The 15,535-nt window shown below is 40.9% G+C and overlaps 1 protein-coding gene across 1 annotated transcript; it reads left to right on the top strand.

Moving 5' to 3' along the window:
• Positions 1-1,969: 1,969 nt before the first annotated feature.
• macroh2a2 (macroH2A.2 histone) lies at positions 1,970-10,916 on the top strand. The gene is made up of 9 exons (XM_079511520.1): positions 1,970-2,201; positions 4,000-4,181; positions 4,378-4,484; positions 6,695-6,886; positions 7,001-7,105; positions 7,267-7,366; positions 7,861-7,950; positions 8,847-9,021; positions 9,636-10,916. The coding sequence occupies exons 2-9, from the start codon at positions 4,010-4,012 to the stop codon at positions 9,799-9,801; spliced, it is 1,107 nt and encodes a 368-aa protein (XP_079367646.1). The 5' UTR covers positions 1,970-2,201; positions 4,000-4,009; the 3' UTR covers positions 9,802-10,916.
• Positions 10,917-15,535: the final 4,619 nt, after the last annotated feature.

Here is a 15,535-nt window from a genome sequence, read left to right as displayed (position 1 = left end):
GTATGTTTTTATAACATGTATAATAACTGACTTGGTGGGGATCCTCTTTAAAAACACCAAAGCAGGCTGGAGTGTACCGTAGCCTATATATACTTTGATCATGTCCTCCATGGCTCTACATACTGTAACTGTAATAGACCTGATTTCGCTCTACACTAAATATCTTCACAGAAAGTACCCCCATCTATTTTCACTGAATGTTCACAGAATAGGGATGGATCATGATAGGATTTATGTGGTTTGCACATGGTGCAGTGTGTGTGTGTGTGTGTGTGTGTGTGTGTGTGTGTGTGTGTGTGTGTGTGTGTGTGTGTGCGCGCGCGCGTGCGTGCGTGTGTGTGCGTGTGTGAGAAGAAGTCAGTCAAAATGTTTGTATATGTCATATAGACATACAGTGGAGATGGCCTTTGGATGAAGAGGATTGTTCCTTGGCTTTCACATTGTACTTGGAGTGTGCACACATGGTGACTGATTAACATGGTGTAGAGGGATGTTTTAATACATGGATGGTTGCATCATTTATGATGACCTCCCTGCACACTCACTCCCCATTTACGTCCACACGTCACACACCCCTCATTCTTATTGTGGCCTATTTATTTGTGGTAGATACTGCTAGTTTTGTCGGATCCTGACCAGACCAGACAGTGGCCTTGTGGTTAGAGTGTCCGCCCTGAAACTGGGAGGCCTACAGCACTTGGAACGATGCAAGATGGAAATGCATGCCCCACCCAGATATCACGTGCCGGGGCCTCTACAGCGGTACCCGTTGGGGTTCTTTGTCAGGCATGCCCAAATATGGAGTCTATGCAGACGTCAGAATGATGTCAGAACAGGCCAGCTCCATATATGGACCCTGGGCAGGGGGCCCTGTCCAGAACCCGGGTAGAGGCCCTTTTGGGGCGGCTCTGGACAACCGTGGGTCCGACTGACTCGACACCGGACACTGCACTCCCTGTGGTGGTGTGGAACGCGTGTGTTGAATTTGAAGTCGGTTCTCGAGTTACGTGTATTACAACAGTACACACACACACACACACACAGACAGAGACTGGGTGCATTTATAGATAGATATTTCACTTTGTAAGTCACTGTAGGTAAGAGTATCTGCTAAATGCCAGCAAATATGTCTACAATTTATTAAAAGAAAATATGCTATATGCAGAGAACATTTTGATAACATCTTGTGGTTCAGAAATGTTAACCAATAAATTGTCTATGTAATATATATAGTGGCAATGGTGGCTTGCTAAAAGAGATGGCTGCCACCATCACCCTTTCATTGGGCTATTGACTTTGACAGATCAAAGATGGAGTCAAGTGATGTGATTGGCTCCTCTGACATTCTCAAATCCCATGTGGTTTCCTTTTGATGCATCAAACAAACTAGGGATTGTCTTGTCTGATTCATTTATCATGAACCGGTTACGTTTTTCCTCAAGGCATTAATTCAATGCCATAGTAAAATTCTATTTTAATTTGACGTTTCATAATGTCATCGCATGTTAAACCTGGAATCAGTTCAGGGAAAGGTGATGCCTGGCTGCATATAGGCCCTTGGCTTACATGATGATGTGGATAAATAAAGATGTGATAAAACCACAGCAGCCTGCCTGCCAGCGATGAAATAAGAGATTGTATGAGAAGCTCTCTGACTGTGTCTGTGAGGTGGACTGGTTCAATGTCCGTCCAGCGAAATGGAGCGGTCATTTTAGGCTACATGTTGACCTACTGTACACCGTCTACATGCATGTTTCTGGGGAACAGTAGGCTACAGCCGTGTGTATAAATCTAAAATATTTTACAAAAAAAGCCCGGCGAGCTGGTGTGTAATAATAACCCAATAACAACGAAAACAGTGTATTTTGTATTAATCTTTAAGCACATCGCGTTCCTTTCAACCAACATTATTGCTCCCCTCGCAGCCATGTTAAGGGGGCGTTTTCACTGTGTTTTCGCTGTACCGAATTCTTCCCCGTTGCAGCATCAGTAGCATAGAGCCTGCCTTCGAAGATTGGACGGCGCTTCTCCCTGTAGTTTTTTTTCTTTTTCTTTTTTTGGTGACAGGATACGCACAAGGACAGCGGAATATCAAAATATATTAAAAAAATATATATCAGTCAGTCATTTCCTCGGGGCAGTCAAAGAGGATCCACTGGGCCCCGGCGTTGATTCGCGTTTGAAAGGAGAAAACGATACAGGTACAAACTTGAGAATGTCATGTCGGCGCAGCATATCCGGATTCATGGTGGAAGGAATGAACGCTACTTTCCATGTCTGATGAGATTCCACATCGACGGGGAATCAAAATGGGGGGTTGTTGCGTTTTTTAAAACGGGGAGGTGAACACAGCGCGGTTCAAAGAAATACAACGAGTGTGTCTGTGTCGGCGACATCGGTCCCATTGTACAGTAATAATAATAATAGCGACGGTTATTTCTGCTGGGCAAGCGAGCCAGTCAAGCGAGGCCCCATGATTAGAGAGGTGTGCATACTGTGTCGCCTATCGACTCGACTGCACGGAAAATGCACGTACTAAACGTTGTTTATTTGCTGCAGGATTACGGATACACATCTTTAAAATTATAATAATAATGATGACTGCCCGTGCTTTTATAACGACGTGCGTTTTTGTTAACGCTTTTTTTTTTTTTTTGTCAAACGGAATCACCGTTAAATATATGTGCACCGAGGTGGTCTTGCACTGTAGGTACAGTAGGTGGCACGATCGCATTCCCTTATTTTTCATCATGTAACTTGTGCCAAGGGTGCATCGAGGTCGACGCACCCCATGCTTCCTGTTGGATATATCCATAGTCCATTATGGTTATGTTTCACTGTTATGTCACTGACGATAACTAGATTTGTTTTTTTATGCAATGGAACTAATGCGCGCGTTAACGGTCCTGTGTACTCTAGGCCGCAGCCCGTCAGTTGTACATGGATGGCTGGATCTTGTTTACATATAGACTCCAAGGGAACGCACAACCTTTCAGCTGTAGCGCTTTACTTCTGGGGAACATATGGTTTCAATACAAATTCCTCGACTTAAAGTCATTATAGTGGGCTAATTAGACCGACATGACATAATTGGAATCCTTTTATTTGGACAGGATATTTTCCCCCCGGTATATTATACGATTTTAAAATGCATGACACGTAGACTAGACATATAATAAATCAATTAGTGATGCATAATTTATGATAATCCACCACTGACAACTCTGCCCAAGATAAGATCCACATTTGCTTACAAAATGGTCTTTTTTTTAGCTGCCTTGTTGACAGATTTGAAGGTTGCATGAAAACAGCATGGTGCTTTGAATTAATGTTTTTGGCAGAGAATCACAAGCATGGTTTCTCAGTTACAGATGCCGCTTCATTATCTGGCTATACAGTACCTGTTGCTCTTGAGTGAACACTTTGATTGTGGCTGAATTCTGATCGACAAACCGTTTTTTTAATCACATAGAGCATGCATGTTATATCTTAGCTCTGCAACAGCCAGGGTGTATTTCAGGACATGTCACACACACCTGCTCTCACCACCGTTTATAGACTGGGAAAAAAAATAGTTTCAGCTAAATGCTTGAAATGGTGCAATCGAGTTCATCTTCAGTCCACACAGTCTGATTTAAAAAAAGGATTCATAAAACCGAATAAATATAGGTAAATTGAAGCTTGAAAATCCATTCCACAGGTGTCGTAACACCTTATGTATTTTAGGTTATTAGAAAAAAAAAAAAGCAATATATATATATGCAATATGCCTCCCAACGATGTCATTATTAGCCTGTCAAATTAATTATGTACTGTAAATAGTAAAACATATCTTGTCTCCTATTATTATTGAACAGTACAAATGTAACCAAATGGCCTACATTTGTTCACGCTGACTAAAATGAATACTGAGGATTTAGATTTGACTATTTCAGTACTAGTATTAGTGTTGGAGTAATTAAGTGCCTTTCCCCTGTCTTTGTTTTGTCCATACATTAGATAAAGCAGGATGTCAGCCCGAGGAGGGAAAAAGAAGGTAACCAAGCTTTCACGCTCGGCCCGTGCGGGTGTCATCTTCCCCGTGGGGAGGATGATGAGATATCTTCGCACAGGGACACACAAGTACCGCATCGGCATGGGGGCGCCCGTCTACATGGCAGCTGTCATAGAGTACCTGGCAGGTGAGTTGGTGTCAACACACACACACACACACACACGTACACGTGTGTACACATGTGTACACGTGTATGCATGTATGCATGTGTACGTGGCACACTCACATTTCTATTCGAATTCCTACAGTATGTGATTATAGTTGGAAATGACGTAGTATGACTGGTGTGATTGATTTCCACGTGTGATTTATTTTGGTTTTAGCTGAGATCTTGGAGCTGGCTGGGAATGCAGCGCGAGACAATAAGAAGGGCAGAATAACTCCCCGGCACATCAAGTTAGCAGTGGCCAACGATGAAGAGCTTAACCAGGTAACAATATAATATATAACAAGGTATTGTGTACACTGGGCCTGATTGAGGTGTGAAAAGACCATTTATTAAATACAACTTCACAAGTGTGAACTATTCAGAGTAGACCCGCTGAACTGTGTGTTGCATCATCATTATTAAATTCAACAACCGCGGTCTGTCGGTGTGTCTGTCCACTTCCGCATAGAGCAAAGCGCCTCCTCACAACGCCACAACGCACGGACAGCCTCACGGAACCTAGCGCCGCACAGCCCTGTCCTCCAACCTCCATCTGCCCTGCATTACACACGCCAAACATTCTAACAATCATCTTAATTAAATTAATTTGCGTCAAAAACAACTCATCTCCCCGGAAATCACGTGTCACCAGTGAAATGCATGTTGGGCCGGACACTGATTAATACTGGGACACAGTTTTCCGCGCAACATTCCCCATGCTTATCTGTCGGGGACTCGGGGTGGCCAAATGGACTAATGGAGACGTTTTCTTAACCGCCTACCGTTAGCACGCAACAGGGTTTAACTCCACCCGGACGGGGCATTGCCTTGGCAACAGTTACAATACTGTGCACTTTTATATCTGTTGGATCATAACATATGAATAACCATAATCCGGGAAAGACAGATCCCGTGCCGTCGGAACAACACAATGACAAAAATACATAGACAGATGCAATGACCAACGCTGGCTCAGTAGCTCACGAACGACACATTCTGAAATCACACAAAACATCTCATTCTTAACCTGATTATATAAAGAACAAACTACAACTTGCTTTGCAGCCCAAAAAGCCAACCTCCGCGTTCACCGTTTAATAGCTTATACTGTATAATGTGATCTATTACATCACATTACCCACACTGAACATAATTTTCTGTTCATATATTCAGAACGGGTAAGGACTAGTTCATAAAACTGATAAAACAGCCAGCACACAGTAAATGTAGCGGTTTCGGATGTTATTAGACAATTGAATAGCCTTCATCAGTTCTTATCAAGAACATGCAATGGAGCCAGTATGGACATTTCCTACATATTGATGTTGTTGATGTTGTTGTAAGCCATTGTCTATCGCGTTGTCCGACTACCAACTCTAGCCCTAACTCTAACCTCAGTTTTAATCGGCCACGTAAGTAAACAAAGCGAAGTTGTTGTATCGTTTAGTAGTTTCACTTCCGCGTTTCCTAGTCACCTACTAGGCAGTATGTAGGAAATGTCTATATTGCTCCATTGCATGGTCTCATAAGGAGCATATTGGTGATTATCGGTTGATAACATCCCAAGTGGGTGGTAAATGTTCTTTTCACAGTTTTAATTACCTCCACGGACAGAGCAACGGACACGTTTAACACGGACAGCCTACATTTAATTGTGGTCCATGAATTAATATATATATATATATATATTTTTTTTAATAAATTGTAATCAGTACTTACAGAATTTGACTGTGCTGTAAGTCTGTACTCTATCATGTCATGTCTGTATTTCCGTGCAAAAGTAGACGTGTCGTGCATGTTGATTTTATACACTTGCAATTTCACTTTTTGGTGCTGTAAAATTCTCCCAGAGAAATAGGTGTGTATGTCCTAATTTGTCCTATCCTATGAGATTTATGGAGGTAATGAAGGTTTCGGTTGACACCAGACGATATATGTGTAACAGATAGTATTACAGCAGGCATGAGCTGCCACGACTTTGTGGCTATTGGTTAACCTCGTCCTGGAACAGCTGTGGTTAAGCCACATCTCCCCACAAGAATCATAACTGTCTCTTAAATGAAAACACTTCTGAGTTGAAGCGATCAAGTGATCCATACCAATATGTTATGATAACAGATTAATGTTTGGACATTTTACTTTACCACAATTAGCTCTATTCCATTGCAGTGTTACAGAATCAGGAAATCAACCCTTAATGCAACAACCTTGCCTTGTTTAGAAATGACAATGTGCAAATTCTAGTTTTGCTAAATAAATAAATGGTGAGCACAGGCCTAAATCATTCTAATAAAAAATGTGTTCATCGATTCTGTTGAAACAGTATTCTATTTTCTCAATCTTCAAACAATTTCCCTTCTTACATAGAGATTACATAGGTCTGCTTGAAAATAAGGCAACTGTGCTTCAATGTCTCATCTTTCCTATTTAGAGCTACTGGCCATTTAGAGTAATACGATTTGGTCTTATTTTCTGACCACTCCTCCCATCAGCTTCTGCGGGGGGTGACCATATCAAACGGAGGGGTTCTGCCGCGTATTCACCCTGAGCTGCTTTCCAAGAAGAGAGGAGGCAGAGTTAAGGTGGACACCCAGGTGACTGTCCCTGAGAAGAGAAAGGAACGCTCAAAGGCCGTGAAGAAACCATCCCTCAAGAAAAAAGGCAAACCAGGCCGCAAGCCACGGGTTAGTAGCTGACAGCTGTATGGTTACAATGATACCGATTATGTGTACTGATGTATAATTAAATATATTAACCAATTTGTTATGTCACCATGTATGTGGGATTGAAATGTACAGAGCACAGAAAATGACAAAGAAGCTGTGCCGAACTCCACGGTGGAAGATGGACCGGGAGAGGGATTCACAATCCTATCAGCAAAAAGCCTATTCCTTGGACAGAAGGTACAATAAATAATGTGTGTGTGCGTGCGTGCATGCGTGCGTGCGTGTGCGCTTGTGTTGTAAGCAAGGCATAAGACTAAATGAGCAATTCCATAAATTCATATGGAAAAAGTGTGCGTGACATTGTAGATTTGTTTATCTTTTCCTATGCCAATTCACAGCTTTCGCTAACAGAGAGTGAAATCAGCAAAATTGGAACAATTAAGGTGGAGGGAATAATTAACCCTACAAATGCAGAGATGGACCTGAAAGACGGAGTGGGTGAGAAACGCACTTATATATCAATAAATCAGAAAAATCAATCTGTTCACATACTTATGTAAAACATAATGCCAGGTACTGCCAGCCAGTGACATACTGTATGGACGGACACCCAGGAGCCCCATGGCATCATTGGGTACCCCTTCAGTGTATTTTTATGTTGTTCAGGAGTCTGAGTCACGTGACTGATGGAATGTGGACACAAAAGAGCACAAAGTTATGTTGCCGATAAGACCATTGCAAAACAGTTCGAAACAAGATAAAACATTACAATCAACACAGTCTCTGGTTCTGTTGACACAGCAGCATCCTCTTTGCATAGCGCTAGGGTTGGGATTTGGTTATGATCTGTACTTAATGTCAGCATGTCCTCGGCGGCAGCATCAAACACGAAAGCTACCATGACCTAGTGTCAAAATATGAGGACTTGGGGAGTGAGAATGCGTCGACTTACCAGGTTCCCGACGTGCTTACCTGCTGTTTTCTGTGCACAGGGAATGCCCTGGAGAAAGCAGGGGGCAGAGAGTTTCTGGATGGAGTCAAGGAGCTGCGGAAAGCAAATGGTCCCCTGGAAGTAGCGGCAGGTACTGTATGGAGACATCGGTAATCAGTATTGAGTTTTAGGATGAATGATAGTTCACTGCACACCGGAAATTATTGCTCTTTTGTATATCCTGTTACTATGACATGTACAGTTGGGTGCCACCGATATTGTCCCTTATCATTTGACCCATTTAGGCCTGACCTCAACATTTTTTAAAATCCTTCTAAATCCTCCAGTTTTCTGAAATAAATATTTTCACGATTTTTCAAAAATAGCAGACCTACAAGCTCGTAGCGCGCCACCGAGTGGCGCGCTATGAGCTTGTAGATCTGCTATTTTTCAATAGCTAAATTATAACATAATGTTTAAAACACCAAATGGGGTTCCCGCCCAAAATGGGTTAACTGTCCTTTTGCGCAGATCACGCAAACCTCAGCAAAAAGAAAAGGACAATATCGATGGCCTCCAACTGTATGTTAAGAACAATGTCAGTCAATTAGAATTGTTGTTGATGCCTGTAAGGGTTGAGAGGGTGGCAGTGCCACATCCCCACTCACTAGATCAGCTAATACAGGTAGTCAATTTGTCTCTTACCTAACGCACCAAGCATCCTAGACTCTTCTCCCTCCAACCTGGCTCCCAAGTTGTGGAAGGATTTCCCTACATATTTTAAGCATTGTATTTAGAAAGCATTTAGAGTGATGCCATGTTTGATGTTTACCTAGTATGCTAGTTTCTTTGAAGCAATACATTGTTTTCTTTGCACTCTACTTACTTGACCATTTATCATGATGTTTGTTGACTTCATACCATTTACTCTGGATAAGAGCGTCTCTAAAACGCCTAAATTGTAAAACTGTACAAGTAATGTTATGCTAAACATAACCTTAAGTATACCTCTATCACTTTGCATCTGTATCTCTTGGCACACTTCAGTGGGAGTGAGCTCAGCCAACGGCATGCCAGCGCGCTTCGTTATCCACTGCAATGTTCCCCAGTGGGGCTCAGAGAAGTGTGAGGACCAGCTGGAAAAGACGGTGAAGAACTGCCTCTCTGCAGCAGAGGAGAAGAAGCTGAAATCTGTAGCGTTCCCCTCGCTTCCTGCTGGACGGTGAGCCCACTCGATAGCAATAATAGCCGATCTATAATCTTGTAGATCTGTAGAACCTTGTAGATCTGTCGGCAGGCTAAAAGTGGTTTTAATAGAAGTGTGTACAGTGTAACTTATGATGTAATGTAATAGGATTAATCATGTTAACTTTCACAGGGACAATGCACATCAATAATCATTTCTATAATAAATATGCTTCCTACAGATGGTTGTGACTATAACCATGACATTTGTTTTAAGAACAATGGCAGTCAAGTTTTTGTTCGTTTTTTTTGTAGTGGTTCCCTTGTTCACTTATAGTCCGGCAGCCAGGGGTGTGGAGTGGGAAATTTGGTATAGTTTTTTATTGGCCGAAAATATTGTCTATATAAATACATTCATGAATCCACTTGCTGACCGGCTGTCGGTATTGAGCAATTTGTTTTATAGGGGTTTATATGTGATTCTGAATCCATTCCAAGCATTAGTTTTGCACAAAAAAACACAAAAGAAGCCTGTTGGCTGCCGGACTATTGCACCAATGAACACAATTGGAAACGCTCCTTTTCCATTATTTGTGACAGACTTATTGCATGTTTCTAAGCCACATCTGTTCATCTTTCATACCCACATAGGAATGGCTTCCCAAAGCAAACAGCAGCCCAGCTGATCCTCAAGGCCATCTCCAACCATTTTGTGTCGACAACCACCTCCTCGCTGAAAAACATTTACTTTGTCCTGTTTGACAGCGAGAGCATTGGAATTTACCTTCAGGAAATGGCCAAACTGGATGCCAAGTGAGAACAAGCGACAACTGTGATGCTGTGAAAAAGGAAGTACGCCCCTTACACACACGCATAAGAAAGTTCATCTTTGTTGACATATTTAGGCATATTTGGAAATTAAAAGTGGGTTTCAATTATACTGATGAAGGCAACAAAGTTCACAAAATAACCATGACAAAAGTAACATCTTTCAATCCCTTATGCATTGAAAAATAGCAATTTAAGTACACCCACAATCAGAATTGGCTAAAATGTATAATCAGTTATACAAAGAAAAAACCAAAACAATGTGTTATTTTTTATTATTATTTTTTTGAGTAGCTTGGAAGTCAAGCAGAGTAATATTGATTGTTAAAACACTATGCTGAAAAGGTACGTTTTCATTTGCCTCTTTAAATGTCTGATGAGCCTTCCTCTTTTAATAGTTTTTGTAGGGTGTTCTATATTTCAGAAGCTGAAAAAGAAAAAAATGAAGGAGGCAGCTGTAGAGGAGCTCAGTTCACATAGTGTAATGATGTACTGTACATTTGTCCCTTCAGTTTAAATGAAACTGATTGACGCCATTTAAATTCTTTTAACTTAAACGTAAGAGGTTAAAAGCTTTCCCTATATATAACTAATGTTCAATTATATCCCATGTGCCCAAATGAAACTAAAACAATTGTGAACTTTCTCACAGGGTATACTTGGTTTTTCCACAGCAATGTAATTGCTTGTCTTGGGTGGTATTTTTTCTAACTGTTGGAGTCGAGTTATATTTTCTGATGGTTGGTTTGTTTGTTTTTCTGCAGCTGGTGTTCATAGCTGATGAAAGTAGGGGTTTTGATGTGGAATCTGCCTCATTAGGCATTATAAGAAGAAAAAAAAATGTTTGTGAGTGATACTGTATTGTACACATTTATGTTACGCTGTCCTTTTAAGAGATTGCATTCTTTCTAGACTAGAAATAACTTAAACCCTACAGTTTGCCATTATGATTCCTTGTTTAACGGATGTTGTTTTTACATTCCATGTACAAAGTTTGACTTTTCCCCCCTAGTCAGTTCCTCTGTAGTTTCTGATATAATTAGTTTACTAAGAAAAGAAAATGTGTTTCTCATTCTGCTTTGAAATAAAAATACAGATGTTTTACACCAGAAATCCATCTTATATTTACCAACACTGTCCGTTTCAGACATGGCTTAAAGTTTTACAGAAATATTTTACTCTAGTGGAGAGGTAAGGGGTGGTCACACCAAGATGCTTCGCTAATATCGCTATCCAGCAAAACCCCCTTCTGTCAAGCAAGGCTACAACGGTCTCGTCCATCCATGGCCTGTTGTTTGAAAAGCAGCGTATCTATTTAGTGGCATGAGTAATTTGAGATGCACTGACAATGGCTATCAATGTGGATCGTCATGAACATACTGTAAATGCCTCAGTCTGTTGAGCTGAACTTACCGGTATGGGGTGCATACTTAGTTTAGACTAGTCATTGGTTAGACATGGATTGGTGCAGGGACTCGGGAGTGGGGACAAGCTTGATAAGTTTAGCGGGCGTATGAAACTATGCATCCCTAGCATTATACAGTACAGTAATTTAGCCACAGAAGAAAGGTTGCTAATTTAAAGATGAAATGATTTGACCATGATAGTAACTGACATAATTCTGACCATGATACTGAAATAATGCATAAATTATGTACTGACCATGATACTGACACGATACTGGCTGAAAAAAAGGATTGCACACCTGGGGGTGATCTCACCTAGGTTGCCGAGATGGCCAGAAACACATTTACTCTTACTAGTCATCAAACACCTGCAGCAAGCTCTCTATTTCAAATAATCTGCCTTGTAGCGCGGAGCAGATTATTAAAAAGGAGCTATGACCAACATATCTTCTACAAAGAAAGCAGCAACAGTCTGATTTTGAGACCTGGTTCTGGACACTGTCAGGACCATAAATCAGGTTTGTTGGCCATAGTAATCAACCCGCCAGTCGACTGTCCAACACAGGTCCAACACCTGAGGAGTGACGCATTAAAACAATGGGACTGCAAGCCTCAGGCACACATTTATGGCAGAAGCCTTTTTGGTGCCATTTTCTTAGTTGACCAGTAGGGGTCGCCACATTCACAGTCTTAAAATGAAAGGTTCCAACATAAGGCTTGCTCTAATACTACTATTAACCTTGTGTGACTTGTCACCAGACTTTACACTACTAACAAAACAAACAGGTGCCATATAAAAAAAATCATTTGTGTTATATAATAAATAAATATATATTATAATATATAATAAATGCTTTTGCAAATGCAAATGTTCAAGCGTGATTATATCATCAGATTCATCATGTATTCATTACTTTGACCATTTTTCCAAATCATTTTTTTTCTTTGACATTTTGTAACAAAAATAGCCAATTTAACAAGGAGCTGCCCAATATGTTTACAATGACCACTATTCCGGTTACTTAAAACTGTTGTGAGTCGACGCTATTGAGAATGTACTTCAAATAACTATGACTTCATCCAGTGTTCACCATTTTGTGACTGAAAGCAAGGTCCTTTTGAGGAAACCGATTGTTTCCATACTACACTATAATGAAAGTCCATTTCACCCTTTTCTGAGCAGTGCACTGCAGTCTCCTTTAAAGGGCTGTGTCTCCCTGTGTCCCCCTCTGTCTGTCTTAGGACCTATTGAGCCTTGCAGATGCCGGGCCAATCCTAGCTAATTACACACACCCATTCACCACAGCAGCTGACACACACACACACACAGCACCGCTCAGTTCACAGTGCGATTTTTGTTGTAGCTATTTCTAGGCTCATGCTCACAGCACTACAAAAACAACCAAAGGGGGAACCCTCTTGCACAGCACCAAATAAACCAACATCAGATCAAACACATGATGCATCTCCCCCAAAGTAGAACCAACCAAAACACAAAAACCAACAGAGCTAGACCAAACAACTACGCAGTGTGCATGATGTGCTCACTGCTACACAGGTTTGGCCCGAGGTATAAAATCCAAGCGTTTTATTAAAGAACCTAAAGAAAACAAAATGGGATCAACTTATTAAATATACACAAATAGAACCATGTTATGGGGTGTGGAAGAAAGTTTCGTCATGTGGTTGAGTGTAAGGTATGTGTGCCTAAGTGATGAACTACAACAAAATATCTTAAACCAGGAGCAAACCCAAAAGGTGTCTGTGAGGAGAAGCAGATAGTGAGATAAATGCAGGAATCAACCTTACATTGCTGTGGCACCCCGTTTTCTCAAATGTTCCAGATGAATCCAACAAGGAACCAGGGAGCTACAGCAACACGCCAACACCAGATCACACAGTGCTTTTAACCAAAATGCCAAGTACAGTGGTTGTGCCAACAGCCATAAAAAGGGGGGAATTTCTTCCCCCCTTTTTTGGACACTATTGTGCTAGGTGTTTAGAGACTGACTTGTGAGTCTAATATAGTTTATGCATTTATTTGGCTTGGTGTGTGGATTCTACTTGAGTTCCCATCAATAACCTCTCCTAGTGTGCATCCATACAGTACGTCTAGAACAACTTACCTGAATTCTTGACAGGAGAAAAACATGCTCTTTAATACAATTTAAAAAATGACCTATATGAGGAAAAACAAGCCAACAAAGAACAAAAAGTTTCTTTACATTATATTTATTACACTGTAAAAAGTACATTACCTTTCATTTATATATACATTATATTCATGTAATTTCCCGTTCAAGCAAGAATCACCTCCTGATACTAACGCAGTATGAACATACGGCTTACAAAATAGGGGCATCTCTAGGTTATTGGTGTGGCGTGGCGGCACAATGCCCACGATGACAGCCTGGAGAATAGTAGTGTTCTGTCCCAAACGCAGGTACTCCTGTCTGGAATACTCCACATTACTTACCTTTCCTAGCTGAATAAATAAGATAAAATATGAACAATAGCCACTGGGCCAATTTTCTGGTTGTGAAATGCTGTCAACTAGAAGCCTGAGGCGACGTGTTTCCACCAAATCCAACCCATTACCCATGGTGAGATTATCTAGCGTGGGACTTCCAATGAAGAGTCAGAACCTCAGCCTCTATCCCCTTGCTCTGCTATCAATAAATTACGGCACTTCTCACTGTACACAAGGTACATCACATGCAGGAATACGATCACCAACTTTGACAGAAGTTATGATATGAATGCAGCCAGTTAAAAAACATAATGTCTCCAGTTAGATGAAAAATCCACAAGGCCCTAGGCATCAATGACGTATGCACAGAACGTAACAAAAAAAGAAAGAAAGAAAAAGAAACACTATGATAAACGTGGCAAAAATAGTTTCCCCCACAATTTAACTCATTTAAACATACCATAAAAAGTCACTATTGGGATCTATAGAAGTCGATGCACATACATCACATTCATCCATACAGTGAACCAACCGTGTCACAGACCCAAATCGCCACATTTTGGAATGTTGTAGTTGCGGTCAGGGATGTCATTTCACATCCAATGATACAAGGTTAAAGGTGCACATCTCCTTTAATTCTGTGAGTGAAGACATCATAAAGTGCCCTGTTTTGTTCTCTTGGGAAAACAATGTTGGTTATTTAACGTCACCGATTTAAAATAAACTACGAATGGGTAAAATTAAACTCTGGGGCCAGTTTCCCCTTGCTTTGGCCATAACAGCAGAATGAATTCTGCATCTCTGAAATCAACCAATTGGTTAATAATATATATATATATAAAATATGATTTTGTCCTTACTGTACATTAAAGTATCCGATGCTGATCCCTCAGTGGCAAAATAACCAAGAACAATGTTGTTTCTGTCAAAGATATGATGGTGCCCTGCCCCTGATAACATGACATGTGACAAGAGTAAAAGCTCTGTACATCCTATTCTGTCAACAGCATGCAGTACCTAAAAACAAATAAGTTATCCACTTAGATTCTTAACGTCCCTGCCAAAATAAATCTCTATTAATATGAAGCACAGGCATACTAGCATGGAAATGAGGTCAACTTTGCATTCTCATGTAGCAACACACTGTAAAGCCCGAGTTATGCTTTGATGACATAATCTTGTGACAAAAAAAAGTTTGTTATTTTTGACTGAAAAAAGTGCACTGTGAGCTTGTAGATCCGCTATTTTCAGCATTCGACTCAGGCACGCAACTAAGTATAAATCAGGCTTTACGGTTGCTTCAGGCTTAAAGAGTCTTCTAGAGAAGATAATGCAAAGATAATGCTAACGCAAATGGCGCTGCCCTTCATTGAACCCACACCCATCTAATATCAGAACGAATGCACATTTTATTCCGATAAATACACGTAGGTGACTAACAAGCCTAGGAGTTGCTATAGTGATGTAGTTAGACGAGTGAGAGCAAAGGTAGTTCTCTTCTGTCTAGCAGTTCAATGGGTTCCTTGAGGGGGTTCCATATAGACCCTTACAGGTCTGCAACTCTGAGAGTGTACAAATGGAACAAAACAAAAAAAACCTTTGAGAACCACTGTTCTAGATCTTAGACAATGGACCACACATTGTCCATGACCATGCACATCTATGGTACCATGTCCATGACCATGCACATCTATGGTACCATGTCCATGACCATGCACATCTATGGTACCATGTCCATGACCATGCACATCTATGGTACCAGATAGAATATCACACATGTCCATGACCATGCACATCTATGGTACCAGATAGAATATCGGGGGAACACAGACTGTTGTTGGAAGAAG

This window comes from Electrona antarctica, assembly GCF_951216825.1.
Source record: "Electrona antarctica genome assembly, chromosome: 10".
NCBI lineage: Eukaryota > Metazoa > Chordata > Actinopteri > Myctophiformes > Myctophidae > Electrona > Electrona antarctica.
The sequence above is the reverse complement of the archived record's forward strand: the minus strand, read 5'-3'. Positions and strand labels throughout refer to the sequence as shown.

What these genes read in the sequence shown, in the direction of transcription:
- macroh2a2 (XM_079511520.1), top strand. Translation starts at nt 4,010, where the DNA reads ATGTCAGCCCGAGGAGGGAAAAAGAAGGTAACCAAGCTTTCACGCTCG. An exon ending in GCCTATTCCTTGGACAGAAG is followed by an intron (nt 7,106 to 7,266) that starts GTACAATAAATA and finishes GCCAATTCACAG; the next exon opens with CTTTCGCTAACAGAGAGTGA. An exon ending in TCCCCTGGAAGTAGCGGCAG is followed by an intron (nt 7,951 to 8,846) that starts GTACTGTATGGA and finishes GGCACACTTCAG; the next exon opens with TGGGAGTGAGCTCAGCCAAC.